The 20998-nt window shown below is 37.8% G+C and overlaps 1 protein-coding gene across 3 annotated transcripts in view; it reads right to left on the reverse strand.

Annotated features, from left to right (window-relative positions):
* Window positions 1–20998, reverse strand: part of IL1RAP (interleukin 1 receptor accessory protein) — a 155773-nt gene that overhangs the window by 21525 nt on the left and 113250 nt on the right. For all 3 annotated transcript variants that reach the window (XM_066241326.1, XM_066241325.1, XM_066241327.1), the window contains exons 5-8: window positions 7068–7233; window positions 4544–4615; window positions 2476–2602; window positions 1515–1663 (exon numbers count right to left, since the gene is read on the reverse strand). In XM_066241326.1, the coding sequence (XP_066097423.1) occupies window positions 1515–1663; window positions 2476–2602; window positions 4544–4615; window positions 7068–7233 (514 nt within the window). The remainder of the gene's footprint in view (window positions 1–1514; window positions 1664–2475; window positions 2603–4543; window positions 4616–7067; window positions 7234–20998) is intronic.

The following is a 20998-nucleotide window of genomic DNA, read 5'->3' on the forward strand; positions in this document are numbered from 1 at the left end:
ATTTTAGGTGTGGTCTGATTCAGGAACAACAGCTTACACAAGAAAGCTTCAGAATTTTCATTTATTGTAGAAAAATATAGCAATATCAACAGAAATAATTTTATATCACTTTAAGTCATAGTTTAAATAATTTTTGTTTTCACAATTGTGGCTAATTGTATATTATAACCCTGCTTTAATATGATACATAGTGTTTATAGTAATGATTTTAAAATTATATTTTTGACAAATATTTTACATATGACTTTACTTGCATTCTATTAGATGGTTGCTATTTATAATGTTCAGTATTATAGATAATGCTAAGGATATTGATGAGTACATAATTCTCTTTCTGTTATTTTTAGGAAAAATTCCAAAATATTAAATCATATGATATGATTTTTTTTTTCTAAAGTGAGAAGCAGGGAAGCGGAGAGACAGACTCCTGCATGTGCCTGACTAGAATCCACCTGGCATGCCCACCAGGGGGGCAATGCTCTGCTCCTCTGGGGCATTGCTTCGCTGCAATCAGAGCCATTTTAGCACCTGAGGCAGAGGTCATGGAGCCATCCTCAGCACCAGGGCCAACTTTGCTCCAATGGAGCCTTAGCTGTGGGAGGGGAAGAGAGAGACAGAAAGGAGCGGGAGAAGGGGGGAGAAGCAGATGGGCACTTTTCCTGTGTGCCCTGGCCAAAAATTGAACCTGGGACTTCCACACGCCAGGCTGATGCTCTACCACTTAGCAGCCGGTCAGGGATGGTATGATCATTTGTATGACTTGAACTCTGTCAGCAATAATGATTTCAAAAAGATTCTTTATGTGACTCTGTTTTATCTTTGGTATTTTTTTTCTATATATAGTGAAAGGTGGGAAAGCAGGGACAGACTCCCACATGTCCCCCAACTGGGATTCACCCAGCATGCCCACTAGGGGGCAATTCTCTGCCCATTTGGGGCCCTTGCTCCATTGCAACCAGAGCCATTTTTTTAACGCCTGAGGCAGAGGCCATGGAGCTATCCTCAGCACCCAGGGTCAACTTGCTCCATAGAGCTATGGCTGCAGGAGGGGAGGAGGAGAGAGAGAGAGAGAGAAAGAGAGATAGGGAGAGGGAGAAGTGGGAGAAGGAAGGGTGGCAAAGCAGATGGGTGCTTCTATGTGCTTTTGCTGGGAATCAAACCTGGGACATTCACATGTGGGGCCGATGCTCTACCACTGAGCCAACTGGCCGGGGCCATTTATCTTTGGAAGTTTTATATATACTCTTTGTTTTTCATTTTTATGACTATATAGTTATGTAATGATGCTTCATTATCATAACCACAAAGTTTTTAGCCAAATTTAGGTACTAATTATTAAAACTATTATGAGTATATTTGCATAGGTGAAAACTTTTCCTCAAGATTTTTCTTTCAACTTAGATTCATTACTATGTGGTAGATGTTGTGCTCAAGGATGGAGCACATGTTCTCAATTTCTCCTTTTTTCCTTAGTCACCACAGCGTTTCATCCACTGAGGGCATGCATCCATTACCTTTCTGTTTCACCTTGGCTGGCTGGTCAACCTCTCCTTTGGCATTTTTAGCATGACAGACATAATTCCGTTTGAGATCTTCAGCAGTAACTTTCTTAATGATCAGAATCTGAATTTTTGTTTCATGTTCCAATATAGTGGGATGTGTACTACAAATAGGAGAAAGGAAATTAGAGCATTAGTGAGATTCAAGGGCCAATATGAAAAAAAAAGATCATTGTCAATTATAAATGTGACACAAATATTATGTGAATTAAGAAAGACAAGGAGGAAGATAGAAAAAAATACATGCTTACTGCAAGACAGGAAACTAACACAATTCTCTGTGGCACAAATACATATAGGCCCAGATTCCAGACATGATAAAGAGAAGAACAGAACCATACTGATAGGATTTTATCTCTCTATCAACACATATTATGGCCTTTTCATTCATGTAGAGTAAGCATTCCATCTACTTTTTTTTTTTTTTTAAGTGAGAGGAGGGGAGATAGTGAGATAGACTCTCCTGGCTACCTCCATCTGGGGTGGATGCTCAAATCTGCTGAGCTATCCTCAGTGCCCGGAGCCAATGCTAGAACCAATTGAGCCAATGGCTGCAGGAGGGGAAGAGGTAGAGAAGGGGGAGAGGGGGAGGAGCAGATGGTTGCTTCTTTTCCAGGAATCGAACCCAGAATGTCCCTATGCTGGGCAGGCACTCTATCCACATGCCAGCCGGCCAGGGTCTCCATCTACTTTTCAAGTAGGTATCATCAGTGTGTGATCATCAGGTGGCATTTGGGCCTCAGACTGCAAGTCTAGTGATCCTGCTTTGTGATACAGCCACGAACAACTTGAAAATCTTGATTTTTGTTAATGATAGACAAGAATTAAAATTTTTGTTCTCATTACTTAGTACACATCAGAGTGCATTAGACTGAGGGACAGGGTTAGTCACCCCCCTTGCCTGCATCAGTGATACCTTTCATTAATCTTCAAGTCAATACTGGTGTCTTCTGGCTTTTTTCCATCAATAGTCCACCAAATCTCATTGTGAGAGCCCTTAAGGAAAGTAAAAAAGACTTCACAAGGAATGAGTAGCTCCTCTCCTAAAAATAAATAAATAAATAAATAAATAAATCAAGTTAACCCTTTAGTTTGTAACTTTTGCATGGCTATATGTACCTAAAATCCTACTTTTCACTAATTTTCTAAGGGGTTACCATAAGGTAATGTAGCATAATGCAAACCAAAGAAACCAAGTAAAGAACAGCATCTTTATATAAAATTACTAGTATGGTCATCTTGTAATACAATTTATGTATGTTTTAAAACAAGACATTGGTTCAAAAAGGCTCTAATAACATCTTTTTTTAGCCCTAAATCTCCAAGGACTACTCTTCTTTTGTTATGTATCTCAGAAACAAAGAATGACTAAGAAAGGGTTCTCCAGCTCCTTGGTTCTTGGCCCAGAGAAAATGGGACAGTACCATTCCTGAGAGGATTGGTGGGACAGGCCACATCTGGAAATGCTCCAGTTATCCAGGTGTGGTCAGAACATTTAAAGACACTGTACAAATAGAAATTCTACATTATCTTCAGAGATGGAATGTGAGGTTGGGAGATGTCTAGGCAGAAAATGATAGTAATAATAACAAAAGCATGCTCACTAAAAATTTTGTATAACTTATTGTGCTAAATATTTATACCTATTCATATTCTGATTTAATTTCAACAAAATACCATGAGGCAGTTTTTAGATTCATGTTTTGCAGATGTGAAAACTAAAGCTTAAAGATGCAAAATGCCATTTCTCAATCAAATTATTAGTAAATGGCAGACCAAGACTTGACCTAGAATGACCTTCCATTCAGGCTTGCCATTCAGATGGTTCTGTTTTATCCTTGCTTTTCTAGTTATTAATATCAACTGCTTTCACTCTCAAAAAGTTTCCAGGTTGAGATGACAAATTATATTGTCATCTTATTTTGAACTCAGGTTTGTCTCCCTTAGTGATCATGCTCTGTCTTCTCTTCCATGCATGGTTCTTAGGCTTTCCTCTCCAGTTTTCTCTATCAACGTATTGCAGGAAAAAGTGAGCATAGATTCAAGCAAGCTTTTGTAAGTATAATGTGCTAAGTAGATAAAACATATCTAGATGACTAATAAGCATTTACCGTGATAGCAGATGAGTGTTATTATTGCTGTATAAAGCCACTAATAAGAAATTTGGCCCATTTGGGGTTGGCAGACCCTTTAGGGTATTCTTTATGTTTTTATAAGGCAGACCACTACTTGAAACTTTATCTTAATTTGGAAGGGCATTATTGCTCTCTAGCTATGTTGATCACTGCCTATACTACCTTCAGTACATTTTAAACAAATGTTTTCTTATAGCTCTCGTTGGGATTGCTGTGAATTTTTTATAAAAGATATAATACAGAAAATGTTAAAAATTTTCTATGGTTTTCAGCCAAACTGTGGGAGGTTATGAGTCAGAAGAATAATAAATTATACCTTATTTGGTCAGTTACAAGTGATTTTTTTCTTGAATGAAAACCAAAAGAGACCCAGACAGTCATAGCAAACATTTCATAGTCTACATCAGGGTGTATTAGTTCTATCAGTTGTTAACTATTGTATCCACAGTCCTGACTCCACCTCCAACCCTGACACTTTGTAGTAGAACAGAAGCTTGAAGGATGCCTTGTGCTCATGTTGCAACCTTGACAAACAAAAGCTCTGTGCAAGCTACAGTTTGCATCAAAGAGAAATCACTAATCAGAAGACACCCTCTCACAGAGGAAGTAGGAAGCTGCAGCTGCTGAGAGAGAAGCAGAGAATCCCTGAGTTCCCCAGGAGATCCATGAGATAGGTAATACCCAGAGCTGCCTTGGTTTCTGACACCATCAGTTTCAATTCATGTTTTTTGTTTGTTTGTTATTTGTTTTTTACAATAGCTCTCTATTCTCTTGTGTTAACTCTTGTGGCATTTTATTCCTTATAATTAAGAGAATGGAACAGAAACTCACAGGCACAGCTATAATTACCTGGCTCTTTCTCATAGACCACAAGATCATTGGGTGAATGGATCCGGGGGGGGGATGCATCTTTTGGAGAGCCTAGAAGAGAGTAAAGAACAAAGGGAGATGATGTTAAGTCATGTACTCTTTTTCCTTTGTAAGTCATTTCAAATTTCTCCTCTGTGAAGCCTTTCTCAACCTCCTGGCACCTCTTCTTTAGAAGGCCCACAATCCAATATATAGGCAATTATATTTTATTCATATAAAACAAGCCAAGAAACAAACATAATATATCTACTATCTTGTATATTTTAAAATAGAAAGTTTAACCATTGTTTTTGCTCTCCAAAGCTTACATGAAATAGATTTCTCATACTACATCATAATTAATTGCTCGTATGTCTTGCTCAATTGTTTCTTTTCTACATATTCTCCTCATCATGCTCAGAGTGTATAGTATAAATTGAATAAATATTAAATGAAGAGATAAGTCAATGGAAAATTCAAAATCACAATTACGAGTTCAGCATATTACGTATACCTGATGTCTAGTTATCAGCTGAAGGTTCATTCATAGGATTGATGTTCTGTATAACATTCTGTGTTTCTAAATTGACTAAAAAATATCCTGAGAGAGCTTTATATTACATTATGTTTCATAGTGGAGGCTTTGTCCCTGACTGGGTTGGTTAGTGCATAGAGCATAGCCCTGGTGTGCCAAGGTAGCAGGTTTGATTCCCAGTCAGGCCACATACAAGAAGCAATCAATGAGTGCACAACTAAATAAAAAAACTAAGTGGAACAGCAAGTTGATGACTCTCTCTCTCTCTCTCCCTTCTTCTATCTCTTTCCCTCTCAAATCAATGGAAATATTTAAAAAAATAAAATAAATAAAGAAGAATAGAGGCTTCAAAGATTTAATGCCTAGGGTGTTCTAACCTGAACTTGGCCATATACTAACCATACAGCTCTGATTTTTTACTAAATCTTTGAAAAGCAAATTTTTCTCAACTCTAAAATGAGTAATTAAACTGATTTAACAGGTTCATTATAATGATTAAATCAAGTAATGCATATTAAAGCATCCATTGCATTTAAGTGCATATATATATTAGGAAAAACTGCTAAAATGAATATAAGGTTAGATTATTCATTTGACTTTTTAAGTCCATTCATGTTACTTTCTAAATTTAGTTGCTTTTCCTTCTGAATTAGTCCCTAACTCAACTCTATTCAGAAAGTAAGCAGAGTAAGAGGAAAAGTGATTACAAAAATGTTTAATTTAAATTTTATTTGCACTATGTTAAAGCTCTTTTAAAGAAATACATATGCTGAATCTGGTGTCAGACTGGTAGAAAAAGCCTTAAAACAAGTCAGAAACCTGGGATTTAGAATTATTTTCTTCTACTAATTCATGAAATGTCTCTAACTAAATAGGTTACTTTCCATCTATTAAAAGACGGGATTTGATTTCTTTTTGAACAAAATTGTGCAGATACCTTATGCCAATGATTTAAAGATTTTTTTTAAATGATAATAAATTGCCTTGCCTGACCAGGCAGTGGCGCAGTGGATAGACCCAGGTTCGAGACCCTGAGGTCACCAGCTTGAGTGCGGGCTTATCTGGTTTGAGCAAAAGCTCAGCAGCTTGGACCCAAGGTCACTGGCTTGAGCAAGGGGTTGCTCCGTCTGCTGAAGGCCCGCAGTCAAGGCACATAGGAGAAAGCAATCAATGAACAACTAAGGTGTCGCAACGAAAAACAGAAGATTGATGCTTCTCATCTCTCTGCGTTCCTGTCTATCTGTCCCTATCTATCCCTCTCTCTGACTCTCTCTCTGTCCCTGTAAAAAAAAATAAAATAAAAAAATAAAAATAAATAAATAAATAAATAAAAATAGCCTTTAATAAAAAAAAAAGATGAGGTTTGACATAGGTGTCTCCAACTCTGTTTAGACATCATCCTTCTCATTTCTCATTTCTCATCCCCTCTTCTCTCAGCGCAAACCAGTAGCCAAACACTGCCACAAAATACCTTCATCATTAACTACAACAGCAGTCATAGAAATACATAGTTTACTTAATCTGATTAAAGCACTTTTTTGGATAATAATATTAACTATTATTTATTGAGTCTTTACTGCTTGTCTGGAACTACATTAGCATAATAGGTATATTATCTCTAATATTCTTAGCTACCCTGAATGTTAGGTAGTCTAAGTTTCAGAGATCAGATAAGAACACTGAGACTTTGATCAAAATCATACTGCTAGTAAACGGCAGTAGTAGAATTTGAACACAGATCTGTCTGGCACTCCTTTTACTGCTGAGACTGCCTTTACTTCACTCATTCACCTATGCATCCAATAGGCCAATAGTTACTGAATGGTCACTATACAGAGGGAAATGCTGGAAGCACTAGGGATAATGCAAGAAACAAACAAAAACCATAAGCTTTTCTTACAGGTTTTATACACTTGTTTGTACTAGATTAACAGATGAAACAAGAGTATTGCATTTTTGTCATGCACACTTATGACAAAACATGCTTACCTACCACCTTTACAGTCAGAGTCCTGGTGAGATGGAATACACGCCCATTTTCTGGATATGTAACAACACACGTGTAATTTCCATTATTTGATATCAGGGCTAAGTAAAAAGTCAGGTTCATGCCTTGAGTTACCACATTATGAAAGCCCTCTATTTTTTGACAGTCCTAGAAGAGTGAAAGGAAAGATGTTTACTAATTAGAAACATGCATAGAAAATATACAAGCACATGCACGCATCTAATTTTGCATAGAACATACAAACATCTATGCTTGGATGCACCTTCTATGGAACTATTTCACTCAAGCGTTCAATGATGTTTCTGCAAAGAGCAAATACATGAACTTTTATTACCTTTTATGCAACTGAACTGAGATATAAATTCAAAAGCACCAGCTTCCTGTCTTAGAATCCAGTGTTCAAACTTTGGGAATCTCATGTTAACAGTGAAGAAAGGTTAAAGTATTGGAAAACAACTAAAGCAACTTAAACAATTGTGTGCTCTGTTATTTTATTTATTTATTTACTTACTTATTTTGTTACAGAGACAGAGAGAGAGACAGAGAGAGGGACAGATAGGGACAGAGAGACAGGAAGGGAGAGAGATGAGAAGCATCAATTCTTCATTGTGTCTCCTTAGTCATTCATTGATTGCTTTCTCATATGTGCCTTAACTGGGGGCCTAGAGCAGAGCAAGTGATCCCTTTCTCAAGCCGGGCTCAAACCAGTGGCTTTGGGCTTCAAAACAGTGACCTTTGGGCTTGAGCCAGCGACCATGGGGTCGCTGATGAGCCCATGCTCAAACTGATGTGTCCATGCTCAAGCCAGTTGAGCCTGTGCTCAAGCCAGATGAACCCATGCTCAAGCCAGTGACCTTGGGGTTTCGAACCTGGGTCCTCTGAATCCCAGTCCAACACTCTATCAACTGTGCCACCACCTGGTCAGGCCGTGCTCTGTTATTTATATAATATTTTGTTTTTCATTTTTCTACATTTCTTCACTGTTTATATTAATTCATGTATCTAGTCACCCTGCTTGACAAACTAGGCCCCAATTCAGATCTCTGATTTGGCATTCTTTCTCAGTCTGTTGAATCATTGTATCAGTCATTTCCAAACTTTTTGGTATTTTTCTTCTACTTATTCTATGTATTGAAATTTGGTATCACAGACTTCAGAATCTAAAAATAAAATATATTTTTATGAGTCTTACTAAAACTTGAGTTTATTTCTGCCCCAACTTACATATTAATATTTAAATTTTTTGTGATTGAAATCTTTCATTCAATCTAATTAAAATTCTGTTTGAATCTCTCAGTACCACTAACTGCTCATATTGTTATATTTTTTGTTTTGGAAAATAATTGATGCAATCATCTATGACCAACATATATTGAACATTTACTTTTAGAAAAATTTTGTGATTTTTTATGACAAAAAGGATTAGGTAACTAAATTCCTTTCATCAAAACCCTGTGAACCCTGGCCACCTGACTGAGTGGTAGAGCGTTGGCCTGGTATGTGGAAGTCCTGGGTTTGATTCCCAGCCAGGGCACACAGGGGAAGCGCCCACCTGCTTCTCCACCCTTCCCCTTCTCCTTTCTCTCTTTATCTCTCTTCCCCTCCTGCAGGCAAGGCTCTATTGGAGCAAAGTTGGCCCAGGTGCTGAGAATGGCTTGTGGCCTCCACCCCAGTAGCTAGAATGGCTCCGGTTGCAATGGCGCAATGCCCTAGATGGGCAGAACATTGCTTCCTGGCGGGCATGCTAAGTTGATCCTGGTTGGGCGCATGCGGGAGTCTGTCTCTCTGACTCCCCGCTTCTCACTTCAGAAAAAATACAAAAAAAAAAAAAAATCTGTGAGTCTAATACTGGCTTGAACTTTCAATTTCCTGTATCATATATTTAAATTCAATTCTTATATACTTAAGGTTTTCTTACTTCAAATCTTGGAGCTTATGTTTTGAAATATGACAGTTACACTAAGTAGTCTATTTTGTAATTCTTTGTAACAGGAAATATGTCTTTAAGAATAGCACTAAACATTTGATTCACGGCAATGATCACCACAACGGATCTATATGCTGTATACTCATTTATTTTCTGAAGACATTTTTCCTGTTTGATACAAGTGCTCTAGATACTTGTCACATCAGCCAAAGATTTCTATATTCTTTGGTTATCACAAAGTATAAGGCCACAAAGTCCTGTACTCATAATGAATTTATGTCAGATTTGGTTTAAATTGAGTTTAGACTATCTATAGATCTCTATTTGAGTTTTATAACACTTTTTGGGTAAAGAATTCAAAGCTATTTTCATCTCTCATTTATTAGGTTAGATGTTCTTAAACCCCTGTTAAGTAGACAGATCAGACTAAATACGATCTAGTTTTACAAGTGGAAAAAATATGAGACAGAAAGATAAAGAAATATTCCAGGTAAACAGAGCTGATCTAAAACTCAGTTTTCCAGATAGCTGAATAAAAGTCTTTAACTAGCTTCTTAACTAAGAATAAACACCTCTGCTCCACAGTTAGGTCAGGCTGGAAAAATTATACTGAAACATGCATGTACACATGCCACATTATCTCATCTGATCCCTATGCCAAACTCAGCAAGTTTGGAATGCTCTTATGACCATTTTATAGATGAGGATACAAAGGCTTGGAAAGGCTAAGTAATTGCCAATGTCAAAGAACTAAGCAGTTCAAGAGCTGAAATCTGAACCTAGATCTAGCTGTTCTGAGGTCCTTGCTTTTAATCTCAATTGACACTGTCTCCTTATCTTAAACTGTTTCTACACATATGCCATACCGGAGGCCAGCTCTGGTGTTAATACTGTGACATGGTTCTCTCTCTTATCTGAGGCTAATTCCTCCAAATCAGTAGTAAACTGAAAAAGCATACTTTTCAGGTTAAGAAGTTAGCTATCAAATGAACTTGTCACTAGTACTTCCAAAGAATATACTGAAAAGAACTTTTTTTTATTTAGCAAGCAACATTAATGTAAAAAGGTATTTAAAGCACATCATTTTAGGATTTACAATAGGTGCTACAAATGTAAAAAAGTGCTTCTGACTAAAACTCAAAATATTTTCATTCATTCATTCATCCACCACTGAGTATTAGTCAATAAACCATGTTCCAGGCACTGTTTGAGGTTTGAGAGCACAACATAGAATAAAAGAATGTGCCAGCCCTCATAAACTTTCTATTAATAGAGAAATGAGATCAGACACAACTAAATAGCAAGGAAAATGGTACATAAGTGGGTGTGTGTTAACCTCTTCCTAATTTCCCCTTTCTCTTCATCTTATTCCAAACCCATGAGGGAGAATTCAAAACTGGTCTGGATATGTGTGGCAGTGGTGTAAGTCAGCTTTCTCTTGGGGTTTTCTCTTCTTTCCATGAAGTTGGATAAGAATGTAGGCTAGGACAGGTTTCTCACCGAGCTGCTCTGTTTAGAAAACTATTTCAAATTGAAAAATATTTCACAAAAGCACTGGTAAAGTTTGGGGTTTAATCTGCTATTAAGAAAAAGTTGATCACCTGACCAGGTGGTAGTACACTGGATAGAGCATTGGATTGGAACACAGAGGACTCAGATTCAAAACCCCGAGGTCACCATTTTGAGTGCGGGTTCACCAGCTTGAGCGCAGGGTCTCAGGCTTGAGCGTGGGATCAGGATCATAGACATGACCCCATGGTCATTGTCTTGAAGCCCAAGGTAGCTGGCTTGAGCCCAAGTTCGCCAGCTTGAGCAAAGGGCCACTCGCTCTGCTGTAGCCCCCCAGTCAAGACAAATATATGAAAGCAGCCAATGAACAACTAAGGTGTTGCAGTGAAGAATTGATATTTCTCATCTCTCTCCCTTTCTGCCTATCCCTATCTGTCCCTGACTCTATCTCTCTGTCTCTGTCACAAAAAAAGAAATAAATAACCATTTAAGATGTTAAATAACCTAAAGATATAAAAAAAATCATTTCAAAACTATTAGACCTACATAGCATGCAAGAAAATGAAAGAAATATTTTACATGCTAAATAAGCACATGTGTGCTGGGGGTAGCATCAGGGCATTGTTTAACCACTCGCTTTCCCCTGTAGTGTGATGAGCTATCTCTGTTTCTTATAAGCAGATACATCTCTAGACCTTTTGGCACATACACCTGAATACAGAGAATATTTCAAATATAATAAACTATTCCTAAAAATAAAGTCTGTAAATTTTCTTATAACTTCAAAATCATTTCTTTGGAATCCAGACCTCCCCTCCCCAAATAGGAACAAAGATCTAGATACCCAGAGAACAAAATAAACGTGTTTCCAAATACAAGAAATAAGTTAACAGTAAGTGGATTTCCCCTATGAAGCAAACACTTGTCTGACTAGAAGACAAATCATCCATTTAGTTGATCCATCAGTTCCTCATTCTGAATTCAAAAGGGAGAAGTTAAACAGGAGAGCAACTTTTCAACTGCATAATGGTAGTCATGGCAACCGATCATGACATATAGGTAAAGAACTGCAGACAAAATGACTTTGAGATCCTTGAGAGGAAACACACCATGTGGTGAGGTGTGGGGTGTGCGTGGGGGGATGTCTTACTAACTAAGAGGAGGAATTTCTGTCCCACACACCATTGAAGAACTGTGAGGGGGGCACAAAGGAACGGAAAGGCCATAATTCCTAACATAGGCCATAATCTTATAGGAATGTAGTCTCATGGAATTGCAGCAAATACTATGAAAGCTATATCAGGGTCTGCAAATGTGGGAAGATCAAGCAAAAACATTTAGAAAAACTTCATGGAGAAGAAAGCTTTGAGCTGGATCTTAAAGGATAAGCAGAGTATTAACAGCTATTGATTAGGAGGGAGCCATGGGAGAGTGGCACTCCAGAGTCAGGAAAAAGCTGTGAATAATTTCCCTGAATTCTCATAGCATTTTTCCCTCTGTTAGTACTTTACTAATTTTATATATTCTCTATTTTGAAATTTTTGAAATTACAGAGTACATTTAATATTATTTATTTGGTTTCAGGTGTACAGGACAGTGCTTAGACAATCATATACTTTATAAGGTGTTACCCCCAATATTTCTGGTACCCAACTGGATGTGTACATAGTTATTACAGTATTATTGACTACAATACCTATGCTGTACTTAACTAACTTGATTATAATAATCTCTTTCCATGTTTATCTCTTCCTCTAGAAACTTACTCCTATGGAAGAAAGTGGAGGTGTGGGCGGTGAATGAGTACTGTACTTGCATGGCCAGCAGCTTGCCATATACTTGGCAAATGGTAAATGCTCAATATGTTTGTGTACTATGATAAAAAATATGAATGATATAAGCAAAGACAGAGGCATGAAGTTAAAAGTCCATGCAGTATCATAAGAAAATTACTATATAAAAGATAAGAAGTGGTATGGGTGAGTTGTAGCATGGGTGGGGAAAGTGGAAGTAAGGATACAAAGAGTTTAACTGAGTTATAAGCTTAGAACAGTTGGGAATATCTATTGACATTTTTGCACCAAAGTTTATGTTGGTATAAAATACATCATACTTGTTTACAAAGTCTCATAAGAGCTCTATACACCAGTCACTTCCAATAAACAAAACTAAAGCCATTCAATGTTTAAACAATAAGTATTTATAAAATCCCTTCTACATGGTAGGCATGATGTTAGGAGCTGGAATACAATAACCATTAAATACAGAAATCGCCCTTATTCTCATGGAATTTTCTAGTCCAATCTAATTCATTCAATTATTTAATCAATTCCTAAGTACAAAACTTATTGGCTCAGTTTTGTGCTGTGTGCTTGGTATTCAAGGGAAACAAAAAGGGAGGTCAGTATCAAGGACAGAAGAGAGAAGTGAAGTGCAATCATACTGACAAAAATGAGCTATAAATTAAGTGCTATCAAAACAGAGAGTGGGTAACTCAGTCAGCCTAACTCAGTCTCAAAACTTCACACATATTTGTACTGGGTTTAAGTTTAGAGGATAGATCTAGAGTCCTCAGAAGTCCTGAACCTATATGCAAAATTCTGTATGTATATATGTATATATAGAATTAAACATGTATAGTTTATGAAAAATATAGGGTACATATTTCATAATAAAGATTAAAAATCATGATAGGAAAACTGTACAGAAAAAAAGAGATAAAGGACCAATCAGACTAAGTTGTCAGAGCAAAATAAAACACTCATTTAAAAAATAAAGTCTATTATATAGACCTTGGACTAACTTACACAATGTATGCTATGCCAGCAAAAAGGCCATACCTGGAGCTTTGTCAGAATGTGGCTTCCAGCCCTGGCCAGTTGGCTCAGCGGTAGAATGTTGGCCCGGTATGTGGAAATCCCGGGTGCAATTCCCAGCTAGGGTACACAGGAGAAGCACCCATCTGCTTCTCCACCCTTCACTTCTCCTTTCTCTCTATCTCTCTCTACACCTCCTGCAGCCAAGGCTCCAGTGGAGCAGAGTTGGCCCGGGCACTGAGGACAGCTCCATGGTCTCCATCTCCAGCTATAGAATGGCTTGGACTGCAGAAGAGCATCGTCCCAGAGGGGCCAATCATCGCCCCCTAGTGGGCATGCCAGGTGGATCCTGGTCGGGTGCATGTAGGAGAGTCTGTCTTTCCTCCCCTCCTTGCCCCCCCACCACTTTTCACTTTGGAAAAATAAAAAAAAAAAAAGTGCTTTTCTGGTGGCACTTTGTCAGAAAAAGCAGATTTTCCTATTTCCTGAGAGAGATTTATAAACAGTCTCTGACCAATTCTGATTAATTTTACACTGAGAATTAGAGGTGGAGGTAATATACCAATTTTAATGATTATACTAAGTACAAGGACAATCAGCTTTTTGCAGACAGTGGTTCAGAGCATTACTGTATCTGGTATAAATTCAATATCCAAAACACTCAATAAAATGATTCCTCTGATTATCAGTAAAAAAGAAAAAATTTTCCTTTGTCTTTATAGTATCTCTGGGAGGGGAATCAAATACCCAATTACAAAAATGAGAAAGAAATAATCTAGGATAAGGATAGTCAACCTTTTTATACCTACCGCCCACTTTTGTATCTCTATTAGTAGTAAAATTTTCTAACCGCCCACTGGTTCCACAGTAATGGTGACTTATAAAGTAGGGAAGTAACTTTACTTTATAAAATTTATAAAGCACAGTTACAGCAAGTTGAAGCATATAATAATAATTACTTACCAAGTACTTTATGTCAGATTTTCGCTAAGTTTGGCAGAATAAATCTTTATGAAACAACTTACTATAGTTAAATCTATCTTTTTATTTATACTTTGGTTGCTCCGCTACTGCCCACCATGAAAGCTGGAACGCCCACTAGTGGGCTGTAAGGACCAGGTTGACTACCACTAATTCTAGTACTGATGAAAGTTAGGTGGCTTGCCATATTTTAAAACCGCATGTCCCTGAATAAATATAATAATAATAGTAAAAACAACAAGATCTCACTTACCTATGTCTTTACTGCTATTTATTCCCATAGTCCCCATGTAAATACAGAGATAACTCCAATTTACATGTGTCGTGTTCCAGAAGTTCTTTCATAAAATGGCTATTTGAAATTCAGTAAATCACTAACAAACCATGGTTAGCTCTCTAGCCTAATTACAGAACCTGTCTCATTAAACAAACATTTACTGAACAATGATTTAACTCACAGGATTGTTGAATTTGAGCACTATGAATTCTGGACCCTGAATGAGGAAAAGCCTGTCATATACATGAGAGGAAGAAAGAAGAGAAGACATGCCAGGGAGGAAAATTCAATCCTGCCCCTTTGGCCTTACAGTTCTGAAACAGACACTCTTGAGTTCCTGTTCCCTCCCATCTCAGTTTTTCTAAGCCCCTTCTGATTTCCCAGGGCCCTCTATCCACAGGTTTTCTTATGTTCCACAGTTGAGCCTACAAACCAACTTGTATTCAAAGATTTCCCCACCCTAAGCTCTAGAAGCAAAGCCCGGACCACTCTCTCTGTATCATTTCTGGAGGGTAAAGGTTTGTAACCAAACAGAACCAGCCTGAAGTTCCAGATTCTCCCATTATCAGCTACATTGTTTTTGAGTATATGATATACCACAACGTAAAAGTAGAGACTCTTGATACAGATTGCATAGGGTTGAGTCGTGGATCCTAGCACTGTGATCTTGGGGAAAATCTCTCAATCATTCTAGTTTTTTTATTTCTTAACTATAAAATGGAGAACACAAGATAATGTACCTCATGTTGAGAAGATTAAGTGATATTAATGCACAGGAAGAATCCTTGTTATCAATAAATGTTAGCTCAAATGTTTAACATCTCTGCTTCTTAATCTGTAAAAGGACACTATCTACCTTGAAGGATAGTGCCTGAGCACAATGCATTTTACAAGTAAAATGCAGGAATTGTTGGTTTCCTTTTTTTTTTTTTCCAATTTATCAGTTTTCATCTCTCTGCAACAGGAAGCAAATTGCTGAAACTAATTAATGTGTCTTTTACCTCTTACACAGTTATTTGTATTGCAAAAAGACAGTATTTCTATAATGGCAAGCTACGGAATTCAGCTGATAACAACTGAAAGAGAAGGACTCTAGGAGGGAAGATATCTAAGTGGATGCAAGGAGTTACTGCAGACGGTAGAAAATAGAAAGCAATGTCAGCATTGCTTTATAGCAATAAGAGAATGCAGCAACCAAGAACCCTGACTTTGTAGCCAAATGGGAGAACATTGAGGATTGATGGTTTCAGTCAGTTGCCCAAATATTGAGAAATAAAAGCAACATACCATACCACAAGGTCACAAAGAGTGAGTGACCTTTCACAGAATGGAAAGGATAGCTCATTACCTATTTCTGTTTAGTCACCTGCACATTGTTGGTATCTACCGTGGTGATGGTTCGGCCACTGTGACTTCTGTCTTCTCTTATTTTTCTTGAGCTTTCTCTCATTCACCCCATGAACATTTTCACCAGATTTGGATCTTAGTCCTTCAGGGCTGAAACTATCATATAAATGCATATAATTCTCTGACTCAAACTTTGATCTTATTTCTAAGTTCCAGATTCACACACATGTAGCCACTACCTACTGGTCGCTGCCACCTAGATGTCTCACAAGACACCTCTAACTCAATATGACACTATCTAAATCCTTCACTTGACCTCCAAACCTGCTCTGCCTCTGCTATTTCATACTTTGGTTAATAAAACTGACGTTCATCCAACCAGAAAACATAGAAATCTAGGAATCACTGAAAATAAAGAGATGGATATGGCATAATTTGTCCCTCAAGAAATAGTTGATTTGATAGAATAGGGGCATGTAAATTTCTCCTTGTTCTTAAAACCAACAATAAATTCTCTTTAGCCCTTTTATGGACCTTAGAATTCTGCTTTTCAATAAGAATAGAAATTCTTCTTATTTATAAATTTTTCTTTTTTTTTTTTTTTTTTTTTTAATTTTTCTGAAGCTGGAAACCGGGAGAGACAGTCAGACAGACTCCCGCATGCACCCGACCGGGATCCACCCGGCACACTTACCAGAGGCGACGCTCTGCCCACCAGGGGGCGATGCTCTGCCCCTCCGGGGCATCGCCCTGCAGCGACCAGAGCCACTCTAGAGCCTGGGGCAGAGGCCAAGGAGCCATCCCCAGCGCCCGGGCCATCTTTGCTCCAATAGAGCCTTGGCTGCGGGAGGGGAAGAGAGAGACAGAGAGGAAGGATGGGGGAAGGGGGGGTGGAGAAGCAAATGGGCGCTTCTCCTGTGTGCCCTGGCCGGGAATTGAACCCAGGTCCCCCGCACGCCAGGCTGATGCTCTACCGCTGTATTTATAAATTTTTCAACTAACTTGTGAGATCCCTTGGAAATATGTAGGGCAGAACACATATCTCATTTATTATCAGGTTCCCCCAAACCCCTAACATAGAATACAATTGATCTATAACATTTATGTGTTGAACGTATACATGCGTGAGTGACTATGAAACAATAAAGAAAGTGAAAAGTGATATAAAAGCAGGCATAAATAAATAGCTGTGGGATTATATAAGGCAAAAATTATTTTTAGCTGGAGAGAACATGAAACATTTCATGAGACAGTCAATTTTGATCTGTTGTAAAGGAAAAAGAGAACATTCCAGGAAGAGGTACTACATGGAGACAAAGAAGAAGAGAAAATTATAGAATATGTAAGAAAATTAACTTTTTCAGACCACTGAGTATTTGAAGTATAGAAAAAATGAATAGAATGAAAGATCAGAGAACTTGATAAATTGATGAATACATTTTAAAAAATTGGAAGATATACTTATTGACATAAAATTGCTTACTCTTTAAATCATTTCTTAGGCTTTTCACTATGAAAAATTACAGTCATAGGTAGATTTTACAATTACCCTCTGTACCCATACCTAACCTCTAAAGTACTAATTTAGGCTATAGCTTATTTCATCTACACCCACTCACTGCAGCCCCAAGATTATTTTGAATCAAATCACAGACATCGCATAATTTCATTGGTAAATAGTTTTGTGTATCTCTAAATGATAAGATCCCTTCTACAAGCATAACTGTAGTGCTGTTATCACAATTTAAAACAGTAATAATAATTCATTGTTATCATTAATATTCTGTTCGGATTTCCCTAATTTTCTCATGACTTGTTTTATAGTTTGTTTGAACAAAACATGATCTAAGGTTTTTACATTGCAATTGATCTTAAATCTCTCTCTCTTTTTTCTCTTTCATCCTTTCCCTCCCTCCCTTTTTCTTAATCATTTTATTATAAAATAAAATGTTTTAAAAAACACTCAAAATATACATACAGGTTAATGAATTATTATAAAGCAAATACTTCTGTTACCACTACTCAGGTCCAGGAATAGAATGTTGCCAGTCACCTCCCACATACCCTGTCAATGCCAGCCCTCTAACCCTTGCCAAGGTAGTAGCCACTACCTATACTTTCATAGTAGAATCACTTCCTTGTTTTTGACCATAATTTTATCACTTACATGTGTCTCTTTAGACAATACAATCGCATCCATTTTTGTATTTGTCCTCTGTGTTTCTTTTGATCAATCTATTCCTACACCATGCCTTTGTTTTTCTTACAATTTATCTGTTGAATAACCCAAGGCATCTGGCATACAGAGTTTTCTTCTACAGTTTGGATTTTGCTGACTGCAAACTTGTGGGGCAGATCAATACACTCCTCTGTTCTCCATATTTTCTGCAAACTGTCAGCAGTCACCAAAAGTTCAACCCACTTGGCACAACTGTAATTGACACTGTCATTTCATCAGAAGGAACAGGTCTGGCTGTAACCCCTCTTGTGAAGGTAGCTGCTATTGATGCTTAATGCTTAGGTTCATTAAGTCACTGGGGGTTACACAGTGATTATGTACTTTTATAAAAATATACCGGTACTTCTCTGCACCGTTTCATAACTCAGCGTACATTTCTTACAGAAAAGGCAGAATACTTGATTTTTCTTTTATTTACCAGTTTTTTTCCTTTTTAAATTACATTTTTTATTTAGAAATTGAATTTAATGAGGTGACACTGGTCAATAAGAGTACCTTGCCCTGGCTGGTTGGGTCAGCGGTAGAGCGTCGGCCTGGCGTGCGGGGGACCCGGGTTCAATTCCCGGCCAGGGCACACAGGAGAAGCGCCCATTTGCTTCTCCACCCCCCCCCCCTTCCTCTCTGTCTCTCTCTTCCCCTCCCGCAGCCAAGGCTCCATTGGAGCAAAGATGGCCTGGGCACTGGGGATGGCTCCTTGGCCTCTGCCCCAGGCGCTAGAGTGGCTCTGGTCGCAGCAGAGCAATGCCCCGGAGTGGCAGAGCATCGCCCCCTGGTGGGCAGAGTGTCGCCCCTGGTGGGCGTGCCAGGTGGATCCCGGTCGGGCGCATGCGGGAGTCTGTCTGACTGTCTCTCCCCGTTTCCAGCTTCAGAAAAATACCAAAAAAAAAAAAAAAGTACCTAGGTTTCAGGTAAACATCTAAATAGCATTTACACTGTTTATTGCATTGTGTGCCCATCACCTAAAGTCAAGTCATTCAGAATAAATACTTGATTTTTCTCTTTTATTTACCAGTTTTCAAGATAAGAAATAGATTTTCTATCATCATCCAAATGTATCCAATTAAATATTTTAAAATAACATTATGAATTTATGGATTTAAACTTAATTAATTGGATTTGGCCCATTACAATTAAAATCCTTATTGAAATTCAAATTGTTCTATTTTTGCCAATGGAAAACACTTAAAGTTGGTTTCTAAGTGATTTCATTAATGACTTAAACAGTTAGTGAGAAATGCTAAAATTTTCAACCCTAATTATGTAATGGTTTATTTTGTTTTTTACTACTATTAACTTTTGTTTCATGCATTTTAAAAACCTATTATTCAGCACATATATTTACATATATTTTTATTATTTTTATGCTTTCCTGATGAATTTATCCTTTTATTATTCTAAAAAGTTATCTTCTCTGTATCTATAATATTCATCAACTAAAAATCTACTTTATATAATTTTGGTATATACATTCTACCATTTTTTTATTTATCGTTTAATGTTGATTTAAAAAATATTTTCTTTCTTCCACTTTCAGTTAATCTTTTTTATTATTATTATTAAATGAGAGTCGGGGAGGCAGAGAGACAGACTCCCACATGTGCCCTGACCGGGATTCACCTGGCAAGCCCACTGCGGGGCATGGTTTGCCCATCTGGGGCCGTTGCTTCATTGTTTAGCAACTGCCATTCCAGTGCCTGAGGTGAGGCCATGTTGCCATCTTCAGCACTTAGGGCTAACTTGCTCAAATGAGTCATGGCTACAGGAGGAGAGGAGAAAGAGAGAGAGAAGGGAGAGGAGTGGAGAAGCAGATGGTCACTTCTCCTGTGTGCCCTGACCAGAAAAAAGCAAACCTAGGACTTCCACACATCAGGACAATGCTCTACCACTGAGCCAACCAGCCAGGGTCTCCATTTCCTGTTAATCTTAAGGCATTATCTATAGCGTTCATTTGCTGTTATGCTCCTCCTAGTTTAGCTTAATTTATAAAATGATTTTCTTCTAAGTTCTTACTGAGTTTTATAATTTCTGGACTTCTGTAATTCTCTTTTTTGTTGTTTTTTTTTAGTAAGAGAGAGAGACAGAGAGAGAAAAAGATAGGGACAGACAGACAGGAAGGGAGAGAGATGAGAAGCATCAGTTCTTCATTGTGGCACCTTAGCTGTTCATTGATTGCTTTCTCATATGTGCCTTGACCGAGGGGCTACAGCCAAGTCAGTGACCCCTTGCTCAAGCGAGCAACCTTGGGTTCAAGCCAGTGACCTTGGACTTCAAGCCAGCGACCTTTGGACTCAAGCCAGTGAGCACGGGGTCATGTCTATGATCCTGCGTTCAAGCTGGCAACCTCAGGGTTTTGAACGTGGGTCCTTTGTGTCCCACGATGATGCTCTATCCCATGTGCCACTGCCTGGTCAGGCTGAACTATCATAATTCTAATTTATTTATGTTATTCTTTCTTATTTTTTATCATTTCTTAATATTTTGCAGCCCATTTTTGAAATAGTGGGTTAAAATATGTCCTTCTAAATCTACTTTCTTCCCCCCCTGCAGAATGTGATTCAATTTCTTATTCTCCTTTTTCTTATAATTCTGAATGAGGGTTTTACTGTGATTCTTTTACTGCTCATTTTTATGTGAGATGATTTTCTTTTCTGAGTTTTAAAATCTAGCAATATTTTCCAACTTCTCAGAGATTCCTGTTCAAAAGTATCATCTTGAGATTTCCTAATTGTCCTGCTGCTACTCTGTTCTGCTCTTCCTGTCCTCGTCTCTTCTTCTATACAGCGTGAGCAAAAGTAGGTTTACAATTGTTCATATGA

Source organism: Saccopteryx bilineata, chromosome 8 (assembly GCF_036850765.1).
Source record: "Saccopteryx bilineata isolate mSacBil1 chromosome 8, mSacBil1_pri_phased_curated, whole genome shotgun sequence".
NCBI classification, from domain to species: Eukaryota; Metazoa; Chordata; class Mammalia; order Chiroptera; family Emballonuridae; genus Saccopteryx; species Saccopteryx bilineata.